Consider the following 17524-nt stretch of genomic DNA (forward strand, 5'->3'; position numbering starts at 1 on the left):
CAGTCAATCCACTGTTTTCCAGACTCAAAGCCACAGAGAAACGGATTCCGGAGGGAGGAATGATGGTGTCTGAAAATGCATACTACTGGAAAAGACAAATAAATGATACTTTAGCAACTCTTTTTGTTCTTCCTTCTAATACATCAGGTATATTTCTTAAGATTGTTTTGTAACTATAACTTATTGTTTCATTTCATGAATCCAATCTTCTTACTGACAATTTAAATTACCACATGGCTCAATTTTAAGAGTTCTTTTTCTAAAGTCGAGAATCTAAAAACAATTTCAGCTCTGGGGAGCCAGTCTGAATGTCTCCAAATATACATAAACTCGTGTATAAAGTGAGGAAAAAAAATCTGACATGCAATAGATGAACGAATTATAACATTGTAGAATATAATTTCGCCTCTTTAGATGTTTTTTTAATAAAAAAAAGTTTATTTTCAGTTGAGATGCCCTTTTAATCAACAACAGTCAATGAATTATCATTTTCAGTTCTTAACAACTAAATATTTTGAAACATCATCATTAGGAAGTTTGTCAAAAAATATACTCAGCTTGGCAATGGCTTGTAAATTAAGATGAATATCATTTGCAGTTATTATATTTGCTGCATTCAGTTTATTATCTTGGCAAATGAGAGTAAATTATAATTTGCATTTTAATATGGGACACAGTTTTATGAATATACAGACATTTTAATGACATAAGTGGAAAACCTCATAGATAAAGGCAATGGCATGCCAAGATTTATGGCTCTCCATAAGGGGTGTTTGCCAGCTGTCTTGTTTATGACATGCAGTTATATCGAGTTACCCTGACAAGTCAAAATTATGAACTTTTTCAAAACCAGGGCACCCATGCAAACTCCACAGAGAAAAGTTTGAACCTGCTAACCTCTCGAACAACCTGCCACCTAATAATGATAAAGAAATCGCTAATAATTTAATAGTTTAAACTCTTAAGTGTCAAAAAAGACTTGAAATTGACATTTGTCACTTGCCTATAAAGGTTTAAAAGGTCAAATATGTCCACTGTGCTGACTACTATCCCTACAGGGGTTAATAAAACAATGATTCAATCATTCATTCATTTTCTGAACCGCTTATCCTCACAAGGGTCGTGTGGGGTGCTGGAGCAAATCCCAGATGACACCTTGGATTGGTGGCCAGCCAATCGCACGGCACGAGGAGACGGACAACCATTCATGCTCAGATTCACAAACTTGGAGTAATTTAGAGTGTTTGGTGGCCATCCATGCATGTTTTTGGCACTTGGGAGAAAACCAGAGTACCCGGAGAAATCCCACGCAAGCCTACGGAAAACATGCAAACTCCACTCCATAAAGACCCATCTGAGAACGAACCCTCGACCCCAAAACAGTGCAGCCGACGCATTATCCACTCCTGCACCGGATCACCTAACAATTACATTATATTTTTTAAGCACTCTATAATTGTACGTAAGCAACACAGCACTATACTGCTATTAATGACTTCATCTTCCCATTCTGCAAAGAAGTATGAAGTCTTCAGATTTAATGATGGCTTTTATGTGGGTGTGGTGCGCGCAATTGACCGTGAGTTTGCGCACCCTTGCAATTGGTACGTGGCGCCCCCTAGTGACTGTGATGTTGGTGTCTGCTCGGGGATACGCGTCGTCTTCTCCAACACAAAAGCACTTCTATGCTGCTGTGCTGCCCATTGCCAGTCTTCTGGAGGAGGATGTCAGAGCTCCTCATATTTTTTTTGCATCACTTTCCCCCACTTTTCCCCCAGAATTTGGATTTGCGCTCGTGGTTTATGGGAAGGATATCACTTCAACTACAAGTGACTTTTTAAAACGATTTCTTATTCACCTTTAGCGAAAAAGGCAGTTTGGCATACCAATCGATGCCCGCAAATCGCACTTATTTACCCGAGATGTTGTTTGGAGGACCTTCGGCTTGACGCACCAGCCGAGCCAATGGAGATCTTTCATTCGAATCTAAGTGACTCATGGCCACAGAACGAGTCGTGGTCATCAGTTCCCAACCAGACGAACCCCTTGAAGAGGAACGAGGAGGTAGCCAAGGTGGAGGTGAGCGTCCTGGCTTTGATTCTCTTCCTGGCACTTGCGGGGAACCTGTGCGTCCTAGCGGCCATCCACAGTGCCAAACACAGCCAGTCGCGCATGTACTACTTCATGAAGCACCTGAGCATCGCTGACCTGGTAGTAGCCATCTTCCAGGTCTTGCCTCAACTCATCTGGGACATCACTTTCCGCTTCTACGGTCCGGACTTACTGTGTCGACTGGTCAAGTATCTTCAGGTGGTGGGCATGTTCGCCTCCACCTATATGTTGGTGCTCATGTCCGTGGATAGATGCCTGGCCATATGCCAGCCTCTACGCTCCCTGCATAGGAGGAAGGACCGGTTCTATGTGGTTCTCTCCTGGAGCCTGAGCGTACTCTTCAGCGCGCCACAGATGTTTATCTTCTCCCTCCGGGATCTGGGTTCCGGGGTACATGACTGCTGGGCTGACTTCATCCAGCCGTGGGGGGCTAAAGTATACATCACGTGGATCAGCTTGACCATCTATATCATCCCGGTGGGAATCCTAAGCATCTGCTATGGCCTGATTAGCTTCAAAATATGGCAGAACTTTAAGCTGAAGACCCGGCGAGACCAGTGCATCAGTTTGACGCCCAAAAGTGGGAAGGGGGTCAGCACGTTGGCAAGGGTGAGCAGCGTCAAACTCATCTCCAAAGCCAAGATGACCACCGTCAAGATGACTTTTGTCATCGTGCTGGCTTACATCGTGTGCTGGACACCCTTCTTCTCCGTGCAGATGTGGTCCGCTTGGGACCCCGCCGCCCCACGCGAGGGTGAGTGCCAATCATTTCACTTCCATTGGCTCCAATGTGCCCCTAAACTTTCCTCCGATTCCATGGGAGAATAAATGCCTATTAAAAATTGCAAAATTCATTTTTATTTACTAAAATACCTGATTTTAGGGGGGTTGTCCAGCACTGGACTCACAGGTCAACTCTTGCTCCTGCCATCTAGTGGGAGAGCTTTATTGCTTCCTCAACAACTTAAAAAAAAAGATTATTGGATCTTAAAATTACAGTTTGAAGTGCCACAAACGTCTCTTGGCCTTTCTAAATTCGGGGGTTCGTGTTTTAGGTCTCCAAATCCATCCAGAATGGATTGTGATGTTTTTTTTGCTTGGATTTAAGAGTTTTTTTTTGTCCGTAGCTGTAAATGTTATTGTGACCGATTGTTTGTTTACATGTGCCATCTGATTGTTGGCAATCAGTGCTAGTATATGGCGTAGTTTGTTATTTAATTAGTTTTAAATGATAAAAAGAAACGGTTGAGTACACTGTTTACGGAGTACACTATTTGCTTTCTGGTCCCTTCAATATGCAAATTGTGTATTCTGCTCAGACTCATTTCCTTCTACTCATTTTTGCATTATGTGTAATAGTCATTTGTCAGGCAATTATGTGCTGCTTAATGTCCCGGTCATGAAATAATTCTTTCCACTACATCACAGGACTTGATTGAAATACAGCCAATTGGTGCGGTTAAAAAGACTGATGTGATTGACAATGACAACACTACAAGCAGAAAAACAGGACTCCAACAGAAAAATGAGCAGCTCTCAGCCACCGAAATGGAAACATATTATAGAGTACAAAAATCGAGCACTGTAAGGCGCGTGACTAATATGACGTATATCCGGGGTAAAAATATTTCTCTGGTGAGTCTCAAAATAATCACAGAATTCATTCTTTAAACTACATAATCCTATCATAGTTTTTTTTAATCCATAATACTATATTTTTTTAAATGCAGTTTTGTCATATTACTTTAAATCACAGTATATCTGCATTTGTTCTTTATTCTAAAACAGTTTGTTTTCCAAAACATGCATTTTTAATTGACTTTTAAATGCAGTACATTTTCATTAAATTATTATTTTTTATTTGTATAAACAATCTGTGATTCCCAATTACTGGGAATTATAGACTGTGATAGATCAGCAGGTGTGCAGTAGTAAATTACAATTTCTCAAAACTACTCTTATGCATATAGTCCTAAAAATATATAATTTTTCACTTATCTATGCTAATTGTGTATATTATTATTTCACTAGATACCAGATGAAATACATTTTTAGAAATAGACAGGTTGATTAGTTGTCTAATTCTGTACAATGGGTAGGTGCTGTATAAAATACACAATTGTTTTCAATACAAAGTGCCCACTCTTTGATTTAGGAGTAAATTTAGACAGATTTTCCTAAATTCACAATTTGTATTTTTTTCTTCTATATTTTGTACTTTTTCTGTTGGAATACGATAACATTGTTCAAATACAAAATCCACAAATATACCTCAGCTGAGTAATGACAGAGAAAATAGGTAAACTATAACTTATACCAACTACAACCACAACACTTGATTAAGTTCACTTCCACAATTTGATAAGATCCAATGCACAAACATTGTCATGAATCACAATTAGGAGCAGTACCCCTGGTACAAAAAGCAAGGTCAACAAAAGGGAGATTTGGATGACTTTTACCTGTCTGGCTGTCTCCATGCACACTTAAATATATTTGTTTTGATTTCCAAAATGCACTAAGTGTTCCTCTTAGAATGCACAAGACAAGGCTTTCCCTTGTGTCCTTTGTCACCCCTTGCACTGCACATTGTCAGACAGCTAATCATTAATCAAATTAGCGTGTGCAACTGCACACCCACCAGCTTTATGTTTGGCCTCTGGGGCTACACTGGAGCACCTCGTTGACATTTAACAGCCATAAGCTGTGAAGCATGACATGCAGCATAAAAACTCAATGGTCACAAGCCACACCCATAGCTGCCTTCTTATTTGCATATTGTCAAAAGTTGTCCCTTAGGTTATATTAATGCAGGGGTCAGGAACCTTTTTGACAAAGAGAGCCATAAACAATTCATATTTTTTAATGTTATTCTTTGAGAGCATACTCTGAATTTAAAAGTCAAAATACATGTAAATGGTTGTCTTTTATTTGAGTAATTTCACTACTTTTAAAGTGGAAAAAAATGAATACTTTTGACATCATTCTTATGCAGTTGTTAATTAATGAGTGTGTATTCTAGCAGTCTAATGCAAAAAAGAAGAAGAAGATTAAAGCAGCACTTTTTATACATAAAAATGAGTAACACATTTAAAATATTATTAATATCTTCATATTCCCTTTATTTTAATTAGCAAATCAATAAATTTCCTCTCAACTGTGAACATGTCTTGTGTAAAGGTCACATCAGCAATAAAAGAGTGACTAGCCTGAACTGAAAGCATATTATCCAATCAAAAGTGTCATCCTCAATGACAAACTGGCTCATTTATTACTTAGGACTGGTTCGGAGGGTGATGGGTGAATCAATTCGTCATTTTATTTTAAAGTAGGCATGAACCACCCCTATGGAAGGTGATGTGGTAATTGGGAAAATCTAAAATATTTTTCTATCAAAGTGTGGTAGACATTTTGTTAGACACCACAAATTGCACAACTTTAAAAGGGACTAGATACATATGTACCACCACCAAAATAAAAGAACAATAATCAGCATTATTTTACGATTTTAATTTATTTTATTGCTGCTTTGTGTTAATGAACAAAATACTAATTTGTCCTTTGTGTGTAGTTAAGTAACAAAACATGTTTGATTGCCTATTTGTTTGTTTTTATGCAACGACAAAGAATATTTTTCTTCATCACAGGGATTCACTTAAGAGGCTAAAAAGAGGTTTTGAATACTGTTTAGTCAAACCAAACAAAAGACTTGGGCTGTATCGTAGCAAAGCAGATGTAAACATACTTTGATTGAGGAAATTATTCTCTTTTTTTTGGTTTCTGCTTCCTCTGTAATAGGTTTAAAGTGACCGAATGCATAAATGCCGTCTTTGAATATCATGCCACATTATTTCCTGGCGACCTGAGGACATTTTATAGGGCCAAAATGGCAAAAAGCCTATCCTTTTTTCCCCTCACGTTTTATTTGGTCGTCTGCATCTGTGCAGAAAAGAGATTGATTGCCTTTTTACACGTGAAGAACCTTCAGAAAGGCCACAATCGTCTAATCCACGTGCCGGTGTTTGTGTACTATGGATAGGCGTGAGTGCCTGTTGCCTGTGTAGAGATCATTATCCATTAGACTGACACTAATGTCAATTCAGACAGACAGCATTGAACAGCAAACAGAATATATCCTATTAAGGTTTATCGCAACCATTAAAACTGGGGTGTCCAAACTTTCCCAAAAATCAAAGGACTTGAAATCCTTTGACATTTAAACAGAGGATCGGAATCAATTTAAAATAATATTTTGATTTACCAAATACTGTAATACTATATATACACTTAACTGTGGAAGCCACGTTGTCAAATTCCAACCTTAAACTAACAAAGTGACTATCTACATCTAGTGTGACGAATAACAATTGCAAAAGAATGTCAACCAAAAGACAAGTTCAATGTGTGTCTGTGTAATGTAAATGTATTTCCTTTGATTCATTGTGTTGGTCTAATGTAAATTCTTCCAATTTTTTTTTCATGAGATGAGGAACCCATTTTACATATCAGAAGCGTGACTACTGAATTTGCCTATTTCAATATGTAGTCGCTGTGAAATTGGTCCTGTTCAACTGAACAAAGACTTAAAATAAAGGCAACAAGTGCAAGTTAATTGTACTTCCTGCCAACAAGTAAGGAATATTAAACACAACTTTAAGATATAAACTATGCATTAAGTTTTTTGCTCTCCACGGTATGCAAAGGTAATTGAATATTTTTTGCTTAGTTTGCTATGGAAGAATTGAACGCCCACATTTGGTATGACAGAGAGAGTTCATAAACATGACATCTGCTTTACAGCTGTGAAGGTGGAATAGCTTCATATTTTCATCTACACATTTCTCCCCCACTGTCGTAAAGAACCCCCCAAAACTTTTTTTATTTGGCATTACAATTGCATCCAGCTGGCAAGCAACATGGTGCATTTCATAAGTGACTCTTAACTCAATTTTGTGGTGTCCTATTTCAATTCGGTCCAACTGTTAAGTGCTGAAATGGAGAGTGAAAATGGCCTCTCACCTTCACGTTGTCTGTATTCATCTATTGGCGAACATGCAGGAAGATTACAATTTCAGACAATGATCAGCCGGTCGTAATTGTAACCACCAAAAAAAAAAAAATAATAATAATAGGCCATTAGCTGACACCTGTGATTTCACATTTAGCTTGCAGAAAAAAAGGCTTGAATGCGAACACCTGGTTCAAACACACAATATCGAAATGAAATCCTCAAAAATATTCTCCCCCATTGAGCCCACTGACTCTCCCTGCATGGATGTGCTATTTATTTACGTTTTGCACTTAATGGCCATAAATCCCAGATAGTTCGAAATTGGAAGACTTCTAAAAGGTCAACTCCTTTATTGTTTTATTTCTTTCCCCAACCTTTTGACACCAGTGACCAATAGGCATTATTTTTTACACATTGGCATTCAGGGAATGACAACAAATATAACATTTATTTTCAGTATTTTTTTCAGTATCATAAGGATTATGGAGTTGGTGTCAGAATCCAATAATGTCAGTTGTATAAGGAACCTTTATGAGGGAGATATTTTTATATTTTTCATAGTAGATTAATTTGACTGAGAAACTGGTTAATTCAAATGAGAGTACAATGGACCCTTATGTTTAAATTACTATATTCAGTTCACTAGTTGTATTTTTTATATGAAAGAAGCCACCCAGACAGATATAAATCATTCAGAATTTAATCAACCACAGCATCGGGTCAAATGTTCATCACCTTTCAGATGCAGCAGACTAAAGCCATTCTCAATATGCCACATTTCCTACTCGTTGCTAAATTCCGTGACTGCAATAGCCCATTGAAAATCTTGACAAATGACAAATGAGGTTCTCTTTCGTTCTAAAAGTTAATAGGAACAGAACAACCTAAGAAAATAACATAGCACTGGTGTTGGGTTGGAATGAGCATCAGGGATCCCAGAGCTGACATGTGACACTGTAGCTGGTGATATGGAAAATGTTTTTGGAACTGGTTGATGGGAGAAAGCAGCCAGTCGTAACAGGAAAGATGAAAGTGGCAAGCAAAGCTGGGCTGTGGTATGAAATGGAATTAAAGCCCAAAAGAGTTATTTTGTTGGGCTTCAATAGTAATGATGTTTTCTTTTATTTAGAAAAATATTGGAAAATTTATCATATGTCAGCTATTCATTTATTTTCTGAACCACTTATCCTCACAAGGGGTGCAGGGAGTGTGTGTGTTTACAGTATTTAGAGAGAAAAAGATGACGCGACCTTTATATACAGATTACAAGACAATAATGGGCATCCTGAATATATTGAAAATATATTCAATATATATATGGAAAATGCCATATGGGAAAGACAGAATTGACAATGCAAATGTCACATATGTCGTACCCCTGCATTTGCTGTATTTAATATAATAGGTCCATCAATTATGTATAGTTTACTTTATGTGATTGACAAATTGAAATTATTATAATTGCAAGTCATTTGTAGTCAATGCCATCCTCAAATCTGGAACACCAACAACAGATGCTGGATTTTGTCCCCTGTGTTTCTTAGCCATATGATATACTCAGCCTGTACTACAACAGTCATTCAGTCTTTATTTTGTGCATGTACTTGGGGCATTTCTTTTCCCTGGGTGAGTTATATACAAATTCAGATTCATATCAGGTGATTGGCTTGGCTTTTGCATAATAATTCATTTATTCATTCCCCTTCCATACCAGACATCCTCGTAAGGGTTGCCTACTTTGTGTTATGTATGCAGTGTAGTACCCAAATGCAGGGAAGTGAGGGTATACTAACAAAACTTTAATGACTGGGGAATGTTTTCAAAAAACAAGAAAAACTTAAAAAACAATCGACAAGTGAACTTTGTGAGGATAAATGGTTCAAAAAATGAATGAATGCAATTGAAAGTAAAACTGTAAACATGATGCTTACCAGATTTATGACCAGGAGATTGGCAAAACACTTCAGCCGTCAGGTTAGTCCACTAAATTAAGTCTTTGACTTGCAGAACTCATACAAGCTTAGAGAAAGGCGGACGGTAAAAAGTCAAAAGACTTCCAAGCGGTTCAGAAAACGAATAAATGAAAAAATCAAATAGTCTTAAATTGCTTTTGCAATATTCTTCAGGTTATTGTATCTCTGCACTGTGAAATGCTGTCCAGCTGAGTTCTGAAGCCTCTAATGGAAATACCATCTTAAACATAGATAAGCAGAGGTTGAGCAGCACATCGTATGTTTGCAGGGTGCCATTCGGGCTTTTAGCCAATGGAATCACATTTCCTTTAGCTGACTACTAATAGATTCAATATTAGAACTCGGCATTCTTTTATCCTCCTAACTGATCGCTCCTTTCTTGTTCTTTCTTGCAGCCATGCCTTTCATCATCTCCATGTTGCTGGCCAGCCTCAACAGCTGTTGTAACCCGTGGATCTACATGTGCTTCGCGGGACATCTTTTCCACGACTTGCGACAGAACTTCTTGTGCTGCTCCGCTCGTTACCTCAAGTCTTCGAAGGGTCAATGTGATCGTGACTTGGACTCCAGCCATAAGAGTATCTCCTCCACCTTTGTTATCAAGAGCACCAGCAGTCAGAGGAGCATCACTCAAACATCCAGCTCGTGAGTGCTAAACTGTAAAATATCCAAAAGCCCACTTCAGACTCTTTTTGACCCAGAAAAACATTGATGAAAAGGAAATATTTATGATTATATTCAGCCATCTGTGGTGTAAATAGAGAATTCATTTGGTCTGAGAGGAATTTTTGAATTCAAGGAATATGCCCGAGATAATTAAGGACTAACCTAGATATTATACCGCTTGCATCTTAGATACGTCACCAGCACAAAAATATTTCGTTTCGGCCTAAGAATAACTGGGTTAATTAGACGGATGACGTCATGAGGGCTCTCACAAGAATGCGTGAATTTCGACGCAATCGCGCGACATTGTGTGAGACTTCTACAGAAACCTGCAGATGGTATGGAAGTAGCATTGTGACTACTTTTTTGCCAACCACTTGTGACTAAACGATGGTTAAGAGCAACTTTTGTGTTGCTATATCTCATCACCAAACAAATAAGAACATTAAAATCACATTTGTCATGTTTCTGCATGACGTCTGTGTAATTTACCCTTAAATCATCCTTTTTTTGTAAATCATAAAGGTTTTTTTGTAACATTTCCTATTGAGCTCCTTAGAATGGTGAAGTTGAGTGTCTTTAAAGGCTGTAAGACGATGTACCACATAGAAAAATAGTGGTACAAGAACCATAATATAATATATATGCTACCTAACATTTATAGCATTACTATCTTGATTTTACTAAGGCTATTAAGGAAAGGGGACACAAAAGAATGATCGAAAAACAGAAGATAAGTCAAATAAGAGCGTAATGGGGTAAAGTAAGTGCACAAGACCTGTGGGCATTAGTAAATCAGCATCCTAGTTGTCTTTCTTTAATTAGTAACAAGAATTGTATATACTACTAGTGGTTTTTGCACCTAGTCATGCGAGTACTATTACAGCTTATGTGCTCATCACGCAGAGAATGAAACTGCTGTACGGAAGTCGTCGGGGAGAAGCAGGTTCAGTGTGTCCTCTCCAACCGCAGTCATAGCCGGTGGAACGCCATCATGCCTACTTGTTTTTGTTTGTTCATCCTGGGATTTACATCACAAACTTGGCAACGCGCTCAGGATCTTCCCCGCCTCCTGACTTTAGTTAGCCAGGTTGGGATACAGCACACCAGCATAAGAAAGAGCGGTACGACCAATACATGAAATATATTCGAAGGTGTGTAACAATTTATGTTAATAATGGTTTTAAATTGAATTGGAATTTGTTGTTATGATCCAATTCAGAGACAATATTGGTCATTTTACAACTTGTGGTTGATTTTAGTGTCTACAAATCAATTCTGTCACTTTTTTGTTGGTTATTTTATCATGTAAGACCCTAGTGATGATAAAACGGTTCCAAAAAATATATATTTTGTACAGAAAATTAATTACAATACAATTAATATATTCTATTCAATTAATATTTGAAGTGCAAATCTTACTTATTGCTCCTTTAGATTAATTACAAATGTAATGTCAATATATTAAGTTTTTAAAGACATGCACTCATACACTTATGACTTGTAAAATTTCATAATTTTAAAATGTAATAATGATTTCTTTGTGACAGAACAACTTATTTAAGGTCATTTTTATTTAAAGTAATTCAGAGCACCATCCCATAAACATAATTTATATGCAAAATGTGCATACCTTTCAATAAGAAGAATAGTTGCTTGTAGTTTTCGTGCTGTTGAATTTGAACTCTTCTGGCTTTTTGTTAGTTTATTGCTGCTGAACTTGCGATAAACTTGCACCGGGAATTGAATTATTTTGAGTTTGATGTATTTTCAATATTATGGTGTACTGATATATCATGTATGATTAAAATGAAAAATAAAATATTGAAAAAACCTTCCACTGTGATGCTATGGAATTCTCGACTGCATCCACAATCATTAATTAGATTTTATTCTAATTTAACATGTGCCCAAGTATATACTGTGCATGTTTGATGTTTGGCCAATGTAAAACAGAAGCATGTATGCGTGTTTCCCAGTACTACACGTGTGCCATATTGTCGTTAACCTTGTTGCATCAGCAGTTGATTACATGGCTGTCAATTATTTACATACTATAATTGTAAAATGTGAAAACTCATTTGTAAATGCTCATGTAAAAACAATAAAATTACTTTGGATCTTTATTCTGTTTGCAAATGTTGCTCATTATTGTTGTCTGCAGGATAGGAATAGACACTAATCATAATATATATCACACAGATCATTAATCATAATGATATTTAGCCATTTTTGGCATTTAACTTTCTACTCCATCCACATTGTAACAGGAAACTATAAGGAGTTTTTCCCCAAACTTTTTTTATCAGGGTTTTATCTTCAGACCGACCTAATGACAACAAAAGTGGATGTCTGGGGACCCCAAACAACTTCAAGTTTGAGTGATGTAGAAATAACTGACATAACGTTTTTAAATCTCATAATTTACTTATGCATTGAGAACCCACTGTGTCACAAACACTTTGAATGCTCCAATCTCTTCCCTTTGAAGCTTTATGTCAGACTTTAATTCAATAAAACCTTAAGCACCGTATACGGAACATCCTAGTATAAAGACCATAGGATAGTCATGTGATTGACAGGGAGTGATCTCTCCAAAATGGTGATTTAGTTGATGTGCTAAATTCAAGGAAGCAGCCAATAGCAAAAAAAAGCTCTTATTTGATAAAACAGGCAGTTTCAAACTCAATTGACAGTTCTAATGCTTTGTTACCATGTCCAATGCTATATTCTCAACTTTCATGTTAGATAAAAATAAGCAACAAAACTGACTTTAATCTCATGATTTTACCATTTGAATCTTGTAATTGTACAATTTAGGATATTTTGATTTTAATCTTGTAATAGTTTGATTTCTATCTGAAAATGTGAAGATTTTTCTCTCAAAATATTGCATAGTATGATTTGTAATTTGCACAGGGGTTGTGAAATACTGCTAGAATGTATTGACTGAAATTAAGTGACTGTGGGGTCAGAAATAATAGCCCTTCATGCAATCATTTCCAACATTGTGTGGCGGCACATCAGCATGAGGCGAGGAGAAGCATTATCAGCATGGAGAAAATGACCCAATTGTATTTAATTGGCCGCAAAATAATTATTTGCTGCAATTACTGTATCTCCATTCATCCATCTATGCCAATGTTGTATAGTTACAAGCAAAAACAAATTAAATGCTCTCCCTAACCATGCTTGTTACCATTCATTCAACAAACAAAATCAACTGACTATGACATAATTTCACACCAAGTGAATGGATGTAATTTTTAGGTTAAATATTTTTTGTGACACTTCCAGTCTATCTTTATTGTGGAAATGGGAACTTCTCTCTCACTGCTACAAGATTTGAGCCAATGTCAATGAATTGTGGGGTGTTTACTAGGTTTCGTGATTTGGTAAATTATAAAAATTCAGTCCCAATCGATGTTATGGAGTATTTGACTTTAATCCGCATCTAATTATGCAATCAACCAAATCTAATCATGATTAGTTTCAACAAATGTAATATCGCTATAGGGCAACATTTGCCACTATAACATAATGCAACGTTTTCAAGCCGGAAAAGCATATGAGATAGTTGAACACGTGTCACGCTTGCATGCACGTTTTTCGACAACAGCAGTGATGAGCAATTCACTCCACCTGACGTGAATTATTGATATGCATCCTTGTGAACCTCACCGACCCTATCTGATAAAAAATAAAAAATACCGCACCTGACAACAGCTTCCATGGATACATTCCGTCTCCTAAGGTTCTCTTTGGGCTTCTTCGGTGAATGCACAATGAGCTCAAGCTTGATATTGAGTAAAAAACAACAACCAAAATGATTTTAGTAAACAGCGACCTGAAAAAGAATTGTGAAAAACTGCTATTTTTATATTTTATTAGTCATTTCTTGGTGTTTTTACTGGAAAACAATTCTAACAATGTCAAATTCCTGCTACTTTTTGTCCTTTTGTGTACAAATACAGTAAATGACAGCAAAGTGGATGACATTTTACTGCAAATATGTCAGTTTTCTACTACTACTGTACTTATATGTATAAAATCAATCTAAAATCTGATAATAATGGACCCATAGCAGCAAGTTGGAGCAAATATTCAATTAATGACATTTGTTTTCCGACAAAAGTGATGTAACAGTATACATTTTTGCTATTTTTGGTTTTTAAAAAAATCCTTCTAAAGCATTGTAATGATGCGAGTTGATGATGAAAAGATACCAGACCTCATCTGATTGCACTTTTAACAGCAATGTCATGTATGTTTTTAGACTTCCTTGCGCAGTGCCACACGGACATTGCTAAAGATCTTGCCCAAGGCATCAAACACAGGATCGCAGAAGGTCTGAATGCACAGCAGGTAGATGCGGCTAATACACTGTGACTCAATCAAACAGCTCTTGATGCAAGGCATCACCGCCCAGATATGACAGAAGGAGATACAGGCGAAGAGGAAACCCCAGATCAGAGCCACGGGGATGCCGAAGAGCGCGGACAGAATGCGGTAACACCAGTACTTGGATACGGTGAAGGTTGTGTAGCTCAGCTTCCATACGCCGTCCAGACTGTGTGTGCCATCTGGCTCTGCGATGACATCCTCAAATTCCACCTGGTGAGCAATTCAAGTCAGCTGTTAATTCATCAGGTTTAATCAATGAATAAAATCCGATAGGACATAATGCAGCTCAGTTTCATATTTAAATTTATTCTTTAATATTATTTTTGTGACAAGTGATTGGCTGGCAAATACACTCAAAATTCAATCATTCATTTTCCCTACCAATTATCCTCAGAAGGGGATCGCAGGGGGTGCCGGAGTCTATCCTGGCCAACCATTCACACATGTAAACTCCACACAGTGAGGACCCACATGGGATTGAACCTTCGACCCCAGAACTGTAAGGCCGACACATTATCCACTCATTCACTGGGCTGCCTACTCTCATAATTAATAATGAAAAATAATTGTTTTTATTTTCTATGTATTTATTTGTCCTTTTTTTTATTCATATTGAAACTTTCTCCATTAATGCAGTGGAGTAGTGTCAATATATCATCATATCAATTCATAAGGCCTCCCTGCCTCATGTACAACATACATTTCTTATGTTTTGATAATGAACTCAATACATTCCCAAAGAACTTTGGATTTACAATGCTTGACTGAAGCACCCATGACATTCAGTTAATATCATTCCATAAATAATCCATCAAAATTGCAATTCATCTTCAAACAGATATGTCCCACTTTGAATGGATATGTACTAGCAGTTGGATATATGATATCTAATTACTAGAAGTCCTCTGGGCTCTGTAGGATAGTTTATGTGGAAAAAATCTCGACATATGTTTGAACCACAGACTTTTCGTTGTTGTTCTATTTAGACTTGTCACTTTATAAATTATAGGACGGAGTGATGAACAAAACCAGTGTAGCTTGTTACAGTAGTACTTGACAGACTTGGTATGATAATATCTGAATGTATCCTTCTTTAAATAATAGTTTGAATCCATTGTTTTGCTCAAATAGCTCCTTAGTTAACTCTATGTCTATGAACTGAAGTCCCAAAAGTCGCCATGTCAGTGAGCCATATTAGTATGCACAGTAGTAGAGTACGACGCATGTGGGCAAGGTTACAGTGCGATCCGCCAGTTGGTCTATTGGAAAATCAGTCTGCATTCCCAGCTGAGACTCCAACAGAATGTTAATGAACTTTTCAGACACGCAAGCAGCAAACGCCCCACCACGCTCAGCTAAAACATTTGTCATTGTTTTCCAAACCAGCGAATAGGATCCGGTTGGGCTGATTGTTCATAGAAATCTGAGCTCATCTTTGGAAGAAATTGCTCAATTCTTTTACACTTTGTCAAGGTCTGAAGGCGTTTTGACGGAAGAGAGAATTGCCTAAGTTCTCCGAGATAACACGTTGTCATAAAAGAAAATCATACTGAACAAAAGGGTGAAAACTCATTGATCATGTTAGTCAGGCAGTTATAGTGTATTGTTTGTTCGTTTGAGGGATGGGTTTTGTACAATATTTACACATCATAACTTTGGGGGAGAGGATTTATCATTTTCATGAGAATGTCTGAAAAACTTCTTTTTTTTGCCAATGTTGCACTAAGCTTAAGTTAACATACCTGAGGTCAGATCCTACTTAATGAAACATTGGAGATTGTGACTGAATGTGTCTCAGCTGGTAGTACTCAGTTTTGCCTCCTTCAGAACACAATTAATTAAAATACTTAATCATTCATCAATCTATTGTTGATTGATGCCAATTCTAATTCAGAAAAACTGTGTTTACACGCATTTCTGGATGCCGCTAACAATCAAAGAAATAACAGTTGCCAGATCGAAATAAAACATGATCGCTCTGGGCATCAATTACACATACTCCATGATTCCCTAAATAAACACCATGTTCCAGACAGACGACAAAAATAGTTTTCTGCTCTATTCAAAGAAGTGTTTTCCCCACTACAACTTTTAGCATTTTCTTCCCATTCATATTTTTCAAAGACCATTTCATCATTTTCCATTAATATAGCATTGACGAGGCTTGGTTACAATACAGCACAAACCTTCACCACATCTTCATTGATCTGCTTGGGGTCTCTGTTTATAAGATCGATCTCCTTGGTGTTGCTGTCCTTGATGATCTTCTCCTCAGTGGCGTTGTACTGGTACTGGTCCGCCATGCTTGGGTTCTAGTTGAGGAAGAGGGTAAGGGGAGAGCCGTCAAAGCGCACAGTGCAGACACAGTGGATCCCTTCTGAGCCCCTGCGTGTATTGCACTGACGCTCCCGTTGACATGCCAGTGGACAGCTGCTGCACACCCTGGTAAATTTGGAGGCCTGACCTCCTAACTTGCACACGCACACACAGCACACACAAACACGGGTACAATGAGAGAAGGTATGCCTTAAAGGGGAACCCACATTTGTGTCACATTTCACATGAGCTTGTGGTAGGCCGATTGGGCAAGGTTTGCACTGTGGCACCAACTTCCACCACACACTGACATACAAACACACCCTTCCTGCAAAAGTGTGAAAATTAATTACTGTGTAGTTTCTGAAACTCTTTTCAAGAGTGAATTGACCTGTGTAATTAGGTTTCATGGCACTCATTTACTAATTCATGTTCAGATTAATCTGAGTACCTTTAGTGTCTTTGGGGAAAGAAGTGAGCAGTTAAAAATGAATTGGTAATACCTATATATAGTTAATACACATCATTTTTCAGACTATAAGTTGCATTTTTTTGAAATAGTTTGAAGGAAAGAGCTAGAAAATAGTCTCCAGAATATGAGCATTCCACGATGATGCTGCAGGCTTTCTTTTAAACGTCCTCTAGAGATGGAACACAAATGGATGAAATTGCATTGCCTTGCTTCTGATTGAAATACAATATAAATTGAGCAGCTTGATTCACCACTGCAATGCACCTTCCTCAGCCTAAAGGAGAAGGGGATGTCATACGTTTCAATATTTGGATCCTGTTTGCTGCTCCTATTTTTGGTTATCAATCTTGCATATTAATTCTTTAACAGCAAGCAACATCAGTGGCAGCGGAATGATGAGTCTCAGATCGACATTTTTTTTTGTTATTACATTTTATGCTCAATTTCCAATACAACGGAAGGTTTATCAGCAGGGAGATCATGTTTGGTGCATTGCGTGAGGAGTTCAAGATGATGTACATACAATTCGCCTTGTGATTGGCTTCAATGGAGATGACGCCGTCTGCAGTC

At 37.5% G+C, this 17524-nt stretch overlaps 2 protein-coding genes across 3 annotated transcripts; one reads left to right on the plus strand and one right to left on the minus strand.

Moving 5' to 3' along the window:
- The first annotated feature begins 1748 nt into the window (after positions 1 to 1748).
- oxtra (oxytocin receptor a) lies at positions 1749 to 10819 on the plus strand. 2 transcript variants are annotated; one of them, XM_077727018.1, is made up of 3 exons: positions 1749 to 2866; positions 9492 to 9741; positions 10669 to 10816. In XM_077727018.1, the coding sequence occupies exons 1-3, from the start codon at positions 1966 to 1968 to the stop codon at positions 10673 to 10675; spliced, it is 1158 nt and encodes a 385-aa protein (XP_077583144.1). In that variant the 5' UTR covers positions 1749 to 1965; the 3' UTR covers positions 10676 to 10816. The 2 variants fall into 2 exon arrangements, with proteins under 2 accessions (XP_077583144.1, XP_077583145.1); XM_077727019.1 differs by having other exon boundaries at positions 9492 to 10819.
- A 2395-nt stretch (positions 10820 to 13214) lies between these two features.
- cav3 (caveolin 3) lies at positions 13215 to 16670 on the minus strand. The gene is made up of 2 exons (XM_077726638.1): positions 16353 to 16670; positions 13215 to 14376 (listed from the first exon to the last, which is right to left on the minus strand). The coding sequence occupies exons 1-2, from the start codon at positions 16467 to 16469 to the stop codon at positions 14035 to 14037; spliced, it is 459 nt and encodes a 152-aa protein (XP_077582764.1). The 5' UTR covers positions 16470 to 16670; the 3' UTR covers positions 13215 to 14034.
- Positions 16671 to 17524: the final 854 nt, after the last annotated feature.

The sequence above is a fragment of the Stigmatopora nigra genome, chromosome 10, assembly GCF_051989575.1.
Source record: "Stigmatopora nigra isolate UIUO_SnigA chromosome 10, RoL_Snig_1.1, whole genome shotgun sequence".
NCBI lineage: Eukaryota > Metazoa > Chordata > Actinopteri > Syngnathiformes > Syngnathidae > Stigmatopora > Stigmatopora nigra.